Here is a 12,148-nt window from a genome sequence, read left to right on the forward strand (position 1 = left end):
TATACTTTACAGGCAAACATTGTACTTTTTTGTCCACTACTATTTGGCAGCTATAGTTTGCTGATTAAGATTTTTATAAACCAAAATGTATAGTGCATTAAATATGATCCCTTGTTAAATGTGTCAGTGTGAACCTAGTAAAAATTAAATAGCTCCACTATAACTATCTGCAAGAACAATATAACACTTGTATATAAAAAATATTTGAATAACACTTCCACTCAATCAACAAACTAGGTAATGTTCCTGCAGCCCTTGTATCTATAGGCACATAGCTTTGACTTTTCTCTTATGGTGGATGGTGAGAATTACAGGCTTTCACGTGTTTCTCACATTTCCTTTTTATACAACACAGGGCTGGTGGGTAGGATATAATAAATATGGTGTTTCAAACCCCCGTGCAGTAGGCGGTAGGTATGCACCTGCTATCAGTTTGATATCCACTATTCAAACTGAGAGAAGAAGGATCCCAATATAAAAAAGCGGAACGAAAAAAAGTAACTCGCTTCTACAGTCGGAACTTAATAGTGTGACATCCAGCGGAAGTAAACAACACAGCCTCTTGTAGCGTTCGCTGCTCGCACGTGTGGAGTTGGCTGGAAAACGATATCGTAGTCGTTGCGGAGGTAATTATTCCAGTTGAGAGTAAACAACAATGTCTTCAGTTGAGTATTTGAGAGAGTTTGTCAACGAGCGACTATCTGCTGCTGCTGAAGAAATATTCGGAGTTTTTGAAAAAACTATCTTCGAGTACGAGGAAGAGATCGACCGTCAGCGAAGACTGTTGGATATCATTTGGAAACCTGTAATAAAGTTACACAGGATAGGTGAGTACAACTTCATCATTTTAATACCAGTAAACAGAGGAATGCCACTTAATCCAAATTGTTTAAATGTGTACTGGTATTAATCAATGCTGCATTCACGTGGATTCAAGATAGACAGCAAATCAGATCTTTCTGTCATGATGGAATAAGATATATTTCTTACGACTATTTGTTGGAATGCTGTTAAGCATTCCAACAAATAAAGGGCATATGTTTGACAGGTAGTTTTGTTGAAAATCACTGTTCACTCTAATCTCTCTTAATTAGCCTCTAACACACAGGTGCTCCAATCACCAACATGCACCCAAGCACAGGTGTTTATATGAGCTCATTAGTGATAGTTGATAAACACAGAGAGGCACTGAGACATACACTCCTCTCCCTCTCTCTCTCATACAGTCATTCAGGTCTTGGAGACTTTTAGAGGACTCCCCCCCCCTCACCCCATTTTTAAATAAAAGCCGCACACGCATGATTTAGAGATGTACGTGATGCAGCTCAGCCAATCAAATATGGGTATTCTGCCAAGTTTCCTGATTCAAGTGACATTTACACACACAGCGACACAAGAGGGAGAGACGAGGAAAGACATGGCAGAGCAGGATAATAGTTATGTAAGCTGTAAATGATAAAACGTAGGACAATCTCCAAATGAGAAAGATTGCCAGCGAGATCTCTCTGTGGTGAAGCCTGACCTGAGTGGCTTCTGAATTAGTAGGAGGCAGACACGAAAGACTTTGTTCCGATATCAAAAGGTGTTTTATTTATAAAAGTGCCCTGCGACACGTGTAACCAAACATATATATATATATATATATATATACAAACAAAACAAACATTTAACTTGGCTTAATTGAATAAAACCCAACTCATCTTAAAGTAACATAATCACATGCACACGGCTACACACTGATCTTCCTTCCTCCTGTTCAGTCAAAGTCATCTCCTTATATAGAGCCTCCTATCAGCAGGATATAGTTCCTACCATGAGTGCAGGTGACACCAATTACTGACTCACTAGTTAACAGACAAAACCTATAATGTACAGCACCCCTTTAGATAGCAAACAATTGTATATGGTTTACACTTTGCTATGCACTAATAACAATGTAAAACAGATCATAACCAACCTACAAATCTACCGGTACAGACTCTACTTCCCCCCCATACTTGGTCTGACCCAATGACATCACAGATGACATCTTCCAGTGTATAAATAGAGGAAATGAATGGGTGCCTCCCCCTTTAGCCTCTGGACCACATGGTGGGTATGGTAAGCAAACAATTGACAAGCATGGTCAGATTTATAGATGAATGCAATATGGGACAAATGGTGTGTTCTCACCCACTTTGTCACACTCTCGCTCTCATATTCATATATATATGTATATGTGTATGTATGTGTCATTCAGGTTCTTGGAGATCTTTAGAGGATCCCCCCCCCACACCCCATTTTAAAATAAATGCCCCACAGAATGAATTCTAACTGAAATGCTTGTGATGAAGCCTGTCATTTAATAAACTCTGTTTATGTGTGTCAAACATTAAGATTATGTCTCCTCTCCCCCACCCAGTCCCACTCTTTCAAAATAAAAGCCTCATGGATTAACTGTATTTAAACGTTAAGCTCAAAATTAGGCTTTTTTGTTGAAATAATGAATGCTCTTACTAATACTGCGACAACTACTACTACTGCTGCTAATATTTCTAGTATTACTACTACTACTGCTGCTACTACTACTGCTACTACAACTTTTGCTGTTGCTACTATTACTACTGCTATTACTGATACCATCAATATTATTACTACCACTACTGCTATTACTACCACTACTACTATTACTTATACTACAACTGCTACTACTAATACTGCTATTCATGCTACTACCAGTACTAATGCTACTACAGCTATTAGTACGACTGCTACTAGTACTACTACTACTGCTATTACTGCTACTTCAAATACTGCCATTACTATTATTACTACTTCGACTACTACTACTGTTATATTAAATACTACGACCACTACTACAGCTATTACTACTACTACTGATACTACTACTTCTACTACTTCTTCTAAAGTGTGATATACTAATACTTCTACTACTAATGATACTTCTACTACAACTACAACTTCTAGTACTACTATTACAAATATCATTACTGCTGACATTTTTTTAAGCCACAGAAACCATTCGAATATCAAAATGTTCAGCTCTTTCAGGAGAGGGGTGATATGACTTTTCATATTTGTAATCTTTAAATTCTTTGAATTATTAAGCTTTTGCAATTTTCTTTTGAATGGGATCTCTATGGAGAAAATCTTCAAATCCTGTTAAACTTCTTCAACTTTCAAAGCCTTCTTCTTCCTCATACTTTAAGCTACAGACACCATATAGACATTTCAACTAGAAGGGTTTTCAGCAGTGCAGTTTAAATGCTTTCAGGCTTCAACATTTTTCAGACGGGTTGTCTCCCATTTCTTAATTTTCAGCAATTTTTTTACTATTAATTTCAACTTTCAGCATTCCAACGCATTTTCAGCAGGAAATGCATTTTCTAGTTAGTGACTATAGTTGTATTTAATAATTCACAGACTGTAGCGTTATATAGCTAAACAATTTGCTTTCTCTTAATAATCTTTTGCAAACTTAAGCAACTATCTCCAGTGTGAGGGAGCTACGTAACAATCAGTTGCAAATTCCATTTAATCAAGAACAGATCCCGGTATTCTCTTCCGGGTTCACCTAATTTTACCGTCCTGTCCTCGTCCACTGCCATGATATCCGGTGTGCTGTATGCCTGGTTTAATGCGAATGAACTGTTTGCATTTTCTTCTTTATCATCACAGTCGTATCCTATTTATGTTGCTCTCTGTCCCTCCAGAGCTCCCACAGCAACATGTCTGTAAGGAGGAGGAGGTTCTCTCTGACCAGCAGCTCTGTATTCAGGAGAGGAACTCCAGTCTGGACCAAGAGGACCCAGATCCTCCACCGATCAAAGAGGAACAGGAGGAACCCTGCACCAGTCAGGAGGGAGAGCAGCTTGAGCTGAAGCAGGAGACTGAGACCTTCATGTTGACTCCTACTTATGAGGAAAGTAACCAGACTGAACCAGAACCAACAAGAGACCACCAGCTCCTCTCCAACAGCTCTCATGTAGCTGAGAGCCAAGATCAGAAAGGAAGCGAGCATGAAGACTCAGAATCAACTAGCGATTCAGAGCCAAAGAAAAGACAACAGAAAAGCAGAAGTCACTGTAATGATATTAACAACTTGTCAAAGTCTTACAGTGATCCTCAAACAGGTAAAGCACTTTTCCAATGTGACACGTGTGGAGAAGCTTTCAAGTTCAGGTCGCATTTCGACAAACACCTGAGAACCCACTCAGATGAGAAGTCACATTCTTGCAGCTTCTGTGGGAAAAGATTCAGTAAGATATCCTCATTGAAGACTCATATAAAAATCCACACAAGTGACAAGCCGCATTCTTGCAAAACATGTGGAAAAGATTTTGGACGTAGTAGTCACTTGATTTCCCACATGAGAACACACACAGGTGAGAAGCCGTTTTGTTGCAAAACATGTGGAAAAGATTTTAGACGTAGTTGTCACTTGATTTCCCACATGAGAACACACACAGGTGAGAAGCCGTTTTCTTGCAAAACATGTGGAAAAGATTTTGGACGTAGTTGTCACTTGATTTCCCACATGAGAACACACACAGGTGAGAAGCCATTTCCTTGCAAATCATGTGGAAAAGATTTCGGACAAAGTGGTCACCTGATTTCCCACATGAGAACACACACAGGTGAGAAGCCGTATTCTTGCAAAACATGTGGAAAAGATTTTGGACGTAGTAGTCACTTGATTGCCCACATGAAAACACACACAGGTGAGAAGCCGTATTCTTGCAAAACATGTGGACAAGAGTTCAGACACAGAGGTGCCATGTTGGTTCACATGAGAAGAGCCCACACTGGGGAGGAGCCGTACCTCTGAAAGACCTGCGGGAAGACATACTGTGATTGCCATCAATTGGCAAGGCATCAAAGATTGCATACAGACAAGTAGCCTTGTATTTGCAAAATACATGGGAGACAATTCAGTTCTTGAGTTCATAGTTCCTGCAAATGTTTGACCAATTCGATTTTTCTTTTGTTTTTAGAATGTATTTACTTCAGTAATCTGAGTAGATTGTGAACAGTGATGTTTAGGCTGAGCGCCTCTCTGTATTGGTGAGTCAGTCATTTTGTCATCAGTACAATAGACAACTTTTCTTTTTTGTCTACATTTCATTTATTTTATATTTTTTATGTATCTTGTAATCGCATCAATTTGATGAAATTGTTTTGGATTTTAGAGGTGGCACACAAACACAAATTGTAGATGGTGTGCTACATGGTGCTGTGAAAGAATCAGCCTCAGCAATAGTAAGGAAAAGTGAATGAACAGTGAGGATCAGGGCTCAAAGGGAAGTGAGCAACAAAATGCTCTTTTTTGATCTTATGTTTGTATTGTAACAATAAAGCGTTGGGAGGTGATGATGTAAGAATACCAGATTCACACTGAGGTCTAAAGCTTTACGTATATTCTGTTCATCAAGGCTGCAGATGTGTCTCACTGACCTCGAGAGTAAAAGTAGTCATAGTGAAGAATAGTTATTCTACGAGTGTTATACCATGTGAGAGGTGTTTCAATGTTTCATCTCACTGGATGTAGATTGTTCAATTTATGATTTAATACTGTAGCTGATGGATCCTGATAGTTTGATCAGTGGAGCTGCCTCATGTTGAACAAGCTGTGGTGGAATGTAACTACATTTACCTAAATACTGTATTGATGTACAACGTTTTGTCCTGAGATGGTGAAGATTTCATGGAAGTTACACATGAAATATTGAACATTAAAAAATATCAATTGGAGGTATTTGTACTTTGATTCTGGCTGCTTTCATTTTATTTTATGTTACACTTTACAGGCAAATATTGTACTTTTTAGTCCACTACTATTTGGCAGCTATAGTTTGCTGATTAAGATTTTTATAAACCAAAATGTATAGTGCATTAAATATGATCTCTTGTTAAATTATGTGTCAGTGTGTGAACTTAGTAAAAATTAAATAGCTCCACTATAACTATCTGCAAGAACAATATAACACTTGTATATAAAAAATATTTGAATAACTTCCACTCAATCAACAAACTAGGTAATGTTCCTGCAGCCCTTGTATCTATAGGCACATAGCTTTGACTTTTCTCTTATGGTGGATGGTGAGAATTACAGGCTTTCACGTGTTTCTCACGTTTCCTTTTTATACAACACAGGGCTGGTGGGTAGGATATAATAAATATGGTGTTTCAAACCCCCGTGCAGTAGGCGGTAGGTATGCACCTGCTATCAGTTTGATATCCACTATTCAAACTGAGAGAAGGAGCAGCCCAACATAAAAAAGCAGAACGAAAAAAAGTAACTCGCTTCTACAGTCGGAACTTAATAGTGTGACATCCAGCGGAAGTAAACAACACAGCCTCTTGCAGCGTTCGCTGCTCGCACGTGTGGAGTTGGCTGGAAAACGATATCGTAGTCGTTGCGGAGGTAATTATTCCAGTTGAGAGTAAACAATGTCTTCAGTTGAGTATTTGAGAGAGTTTGTCAACGAGCGACTATCTGCTGCTGCTGAAGAAATATTCGGAGTTTTTGAAAAAACTATCTTCGAGTACGAGGAAGAGATCGACCGTCAGCGAAGACTGTTGGATATCATTTGGAAACCTGTAATAAAGTTACACAGGATAGGTGAGTACAACTTCATCATTTTAATACCAGTAAACAGGAATGCCACTTAATCCAAATTGTTTAAATATGTACTGGTATTAATCAATGCTGCATTCACGTGGATTCAGGCAGATGGTAGCCAGCAAACCAGGTCTTGTTAGATGAGAACAGGTTGGTAACATCAGGTGAGGCAGACAGAAAATACCGGTAACGGTACACTCGTCGTCCAAAGTTTAAAAAAAAAAAGTTTCCCCTTGTCATAATGGAATAATACATATTTGGTCCAACTATTTCGTGACTGTTTTATTTAATTATTCATTGACTGTAATGTTAGAAAATTATGCTTTCTCTTAATAATCTTTTGCAAACTTAAGCAACTATCTCCAGTGTGAGGGAGCTACGTAACATTCGGTTGCAAATTCTATTTAATCAAGAACAGATCCCGGTATTCTCTTCCGGGTTCACCTAATTTTACCGTCCTGTCCTCGTCCACTGTCATGATATCCGGTGTGCTGTATGCCTGGTTTCATGTGAATGAACTGTTTGCATTTTCTTGTTTACCATCACAGTCGTATCCTATTTATGTTGTTCTCTGTTCCTCCAGAGCTCCCACAGCAACATGTCTGTAAGGAGGAGGAGGTTCTCTCTGACCAGCAGCTCTGTATTCAGGAGAGGAACTCCAGTCTGGACCAAGAGGACCCAGATCCTCCACAGATCAAAGAGGAACAGGAGGAACTCGAACTGAAGCAGGAGACTGAGACCTTCATGTTGACTCCTACTTATGAGGAAAGTGACCACAGTGAACCAGAACCAACAAGAGACCACCAGCTCCTCTCCAACAACTCTCATGTAGCTGAGAGCCAAGATCAGAAAGGAAGCGAGCATGAAGACTCCGAATCAACTAGCGATTCAGAGCCAGAACAAAAGAAAAGACAACAGAAAATCAGAAGTCACTGTAACGATATTAACAACTTGTCAAAGTCTTACAGTGATCCTCAAACAGGTAAAGCACTTTTCCAATGTGACACGTGTGGAGAAGCTTTCAAGTGCAGGTCGCATTTCGACAAACACCTGAGAACCCACTCAGATGAGAAGTCACATTCTTGCAGCTTCTGTGAGAAAAGATTCAGTAAGATATCCTCATTGAAGACTCATATAAAAATCCACACAAGTGACAAGCTGCATTCTTGCAAAACATGTGGAATAGATTTTGGACGTAGTAGTCACTTGATGGTCCACATGAGAACACACACAGGTGAGAAGCTGTATTCTTGCAAAACATGTGGAAAAGATTTTGGACGTAGTAGTCACTTGATGGTCCACATGAGAACACACACAGGTGAGAAGCTGTATTCTTGCAAAACATGTGGAAAAGATTTTGGACGTAGTAGTCACTTGATGGTCCACATGAGAACACACACAGGTGAGAAGCCGTATTCTTGCAAAACATGTGGAAAAGATTTTGGATATAGTAGTCACTTGATGGTCCACATGAGAACACACACAGGTGAGAAGCTGTATTCTTGCAAAACATGTGGAAAAGATTTTGGATATAGTAGTCACTTGATGGTCCACATGAGAACACACACAGGTGAGAAGCCGTATTCTTGCAAAACATGTGGAAAAGATTTTGGATATAGTAGTCACTTGATGGTCCACATGAGAACACACACAGGTGAGAAGCCGTATTCTTGCAAAACATGTGGAAAAGATTTTGGACGTAGTAGTCACTTGATGGTCCACATGAGAACACACAGGTGAGAAGCCGTATTCTTGCAAAACATGTGGAAAATTTTTTGGATATAGTAGTCACTTGATGGTCCACATGAGAACACACACGGGTGAGAAGCCATTTCCTTGCAAAACATGTGGACAAGAGTTCAGACACAGAGGTGCCATGTTGGTTCACGTGAGAAGAGCCCACACTGGGGAGGAGCCGTACCTCTGAAAGACCTGCGGGAAGACATACTGTGATTGCCATCAATTGGCAAGGCATCAAAGATTGCATACAGACAAGTAGCCTTGTATTTGCTAAATACATGGGAGACAATTCAGTTCATAGTTCCTGCAAATGTTTGACCAATTGGATTTTTCTTTTGTTTTTAGAATGTATTTACTTCAGTAATCTGAGTAGATTGTGAACAGTGATGTTTAGGCTGAGAGCCTCTCTGTATTGGTGAGTCAGTCATTTTGTCATCAGTACAATAGACGACTTTTTTTTTTTTTGTCTACATTTAGTTTATTTTATATTTTTGATGTATCTTGTAATCGCATCAACTTGATGAAATTGTTTTGGATTTTAGAGGTGGCACACAAACACAAATTGTAGATGGTGTGCTACATGGTGCTGTGAAAGAATCAGCCTCAGCAATAGTAAGGAAAAGTGAATGAACAGTGAGGATCAGGGCTCAAAGGGAAGTGAGCAACAAAATGCTCTTTTTTGATCTCATGTTTGTATTGTAACAATAAAGCGTTGGGAGGTGATGATGTAAGAATACCAGATTCACACTGAGGTCTCAAGCTTTACGTATATTCTGTTCATCAAGGCTGCAGATGTGTCTCACTGACCTCGAGAGTAAAAGTAGTCATAGTGAAGAATAGTTATTCTTCGAGTGTTATACCATGTGAGAGGTGTTTCAATGTTTCATCTCACTGGATGTAGATTGTTAATTTATGATTTAATACCGTAGCTGATGGATCCTGATGGTTTGATCAGTGGAGCTGCCTCATGTTGAACAAGCTGTGGTGGAATGTAACTACATTTACCTAAATACTGTATTGATGTACAACGTTTTGTCCTGAGATGGTGAAGATTTCATGGAAGTTACACATGAAATATTGAACATTAAAAAATATCAATTGGAGGTATTTGTACTTTGATTCTGCCTACTTTCATTTTATGTTACATATACTTTACAGGCAAACATTGTACTTTTTTGTCAACTACTGTTTGACAGCTACAGTTATTTGCTGATTAAGATTTTTATAAACCAAAATGTATAGTGCATTAAATATGATCCCTTGTTAAATGTGTCAGTGTGAACCTAGTAAAAGAGAATTACAGGCTTTCACGTGTTTCTCACGTTTTCCTTTTTATACAACACAGGGCTGGTGGGTAGGATATAATAAATATGGTGTTTCAAACCCCCGTGCAGTAGGCGGCGGTATGCACCTGCTATCAGTTTGATATCCACTATTCAAACTGAGAAGAAGGAGCGCAACATTAAAAAGCGGAATGAAAAAAAGTAACTCGCTTACACAGTCGGAACTTAACAGTGTGACATCCAGCGGAAGTAAACAACACAGCCTCTTGCAGCGTTCGCTGCTCGCACTGTGGAGTTGGCTGGAAAACGATATCGTAGTCGTTGCGGAGGTAATTATTCCAGTTGAGAGTAAACAACAATGTCGTCAGTTGAGTATTTCAGAGTTTGTCAACGAGCGACTATCTGCTGCTGCTGAAGAAATATTCAGAGTTTTTGAAAAAACTATCTTCGAGTACGAGGAAGAGATCGACCGTCAGCGCAGACTGTTGGATATCGTTTGGAAACCTGTAATAAAGTTATCAAAGTAATCTGAGTAGATTGTTAACAGTGATGTTTAGGCGAGAAGCCGTATTCTTGCAAAACATCTGGAGAAGATTTCGGACGCAGTAATGTCTTGTTGGTCCACGTGAGGAGAGTCCACACTGGTGAGAAGTCGTACCTTTGCGGGAAAAGATACTTTGATGCGTCTAACTTAGCGAGGCATATGAGATCGCATACAGGCAAGTAGCCTTGTATTTGCAAAATGTGTGGGAGACGATTCAGTTAGTGGTTCATGGTGAAAGCACACAATAACTCACAGAAGTGAGGAGCCACGTAGTTGCAGGACTTGAAGGAAAAGTTTTGACTCAAATCACATACTTGTAAAAAAACGCAGAGGATCAATTTACAAAAGGAAAAAACCTTGTTGCACAGTGAGTTTAGTTCTTGCAAATGATTCACCTGTTAAATGAATATTTGTTTTACAATGGTTACGCACCACCTTTGAGTGGATTGTGAACTCTGATGTTTAGGGTGAGAAACTCCGTTTTGTTGTCATCCTGCCAACTAGAGTCTCTTCTTTTTTGTTTGCATCATGTCATTTCATTTTTATGTATTTTGCTATTGCATCAACTTGATATCATTTTTGTTGTTTTCCCTTTAAGAGTTGACACACTAACACTAATTGTAGATGATGTACTACATGGTGTTGTCAAATCAGCGTAAGCAGTAGTAATGAATACAATGATCAGTACCCAAAGGGGCGTGGGCAACAAAATGCTGTTTTCTGATCTAACGTTTGTATTCTAACAATACAGCTTCGTAAGGTTGTCATGTAAGAATATCAAACTCACCCTGAAGTCTAAAGTTATAAGCTAATTCTATTCATCAAGGCTGCAGATGGGTGAGACAGACGTGAAGTGTGACCATAGTTATCATGTAGAATAGTTATTTTTAGTGGTAAGTTCAAGCTTGAAAGAGGTGTTTGAATGTCAGCTCACTGGCTGTATGGATGTAGGATTTAATACCGTTTGGTAGTTTGATCAGTGGAGCATGTTGAACCATAGACTGTATGTTAAACAAGCAGTGGTGGAATGTAACAGTTCTCAAGTATGTATGTAACACTGTCCTCGGATGTTCAAGATTGCGTGAAAAAACACTTCCAATACCAATAAAACAAGTTTTGAGGTATTCCTTGATTCCTTTCCTTTCATGTAACAAATAGGTTGACTTAATTTTACAGGCAAACTTTTTAGGCCACCACATTAACTTGACATCTGAATTACTGAAAAACGTGTAGTGAGTGTATTGGCAGTTCTGCTTCGCATGTGCCAATACTATTAGAAGCAAAGTCTTAGGATTCAGCCGTGGAGTCCCAGCGGAAAGCCTTACAGAGGCTGCAGACATGAGGCTGTGACGGGACAGACAAAACACTCTGTTTATTAAAGTCACTTGCTAAAGGTGAGAATAAAGGATGTTTGGGACGCACGCCTGTATAAGTAGGTTTAAGCTATCTTATCCCAGGCTGGCAAGGTGAGGGATACGCATTTGCAAGTGTGAACCCTGTTTATTGCAGTAAAACTCAGACAGACAGGGGCTCTCTGTTCATTTGCGTATTATATTTTATTAAGAGTAAATTTCCCTAAACTATTCGGCAGGATCCCAACAGACAGACATTCTTTCACACTATCTTACCCTGTGCTCCGCTTGACAGGAACATAAAACAAGTAAAAGTTGTAGAAGATTGAATATTTGACTTAAGTTAATGTGAATCAGCTAAATACTGAAGGAGGAACAATGTAGATTCGGTCCTGGCCGTGAGCAGTGGACCAGCTCTTTGTGGGAGTTTGCTCATACAGTCTTCATGTGTTTTGTTGGCTTCCACCAGGATTGTGACCTTTGTCCGCAATTCCGTTTAATTTCAAAGACAGGACCTCAAGTTGAGATGATGGGAGGAGAGAGTCCAGTTTGTGGACCCCAGAAATGCAACTTTGCTCCTTGCAGGCGATGTGATTCTGTTGGCTCC

The 12,148-nt window shown here is 39.3% G+C and overlaps 1 protein-coding gene and 1 pseudogene across 1 annotated transcript; both read left to right on the top strand.

Moving 5' to 3' along the window:
* The first annotated feature begins 113 nt into the window (after positions 1 to 113).
* On the top strand, positions 114 to 5,767 carry LOC142964316 (uncharacterized). Its single transcript, XM_076104583.1, has 2 exons — positions 114 to 827; positions 3,714 to 5,767. The coding sequence occupies exons 1-2, from the start codon at positions 656 to 658 to the stop codon at positions 4,826 to 4,828; spliced, it is 1,287 nt and encodes a 428-aa protein (XP_075960698.1). The 5' UTR covers positions 114 to 655; the 3' UTR covers positions 4,829 to 5,767.
* A 127-nt stretch (positions 5,768 to 5,894) lies between these two features.
* LOC142964317 (uncharacterized) lies at positions 5,895 to 11,313 on the top strand (annotated as a pseudogene).
* The last annotated feature ends 835 nt before the right edge of the window (positions 11,314 to 12,148 follow it).

This window comes from Anarhichas minor, unplaced genomic scaffold (assembly GCF_050575085.1).
Source record: "Anarhichas minor isolate MPS153535 unplaced genomic scaffold, ASM5057508v1 ptg000030l, whole genome shotgun sequence".
Lineage (NCBI taxonomy): Eukaryota > Metazoa > Chordata > Actinopteri > Perciformes > Anarhichadidae > Anarhichas > Anarhichas minor.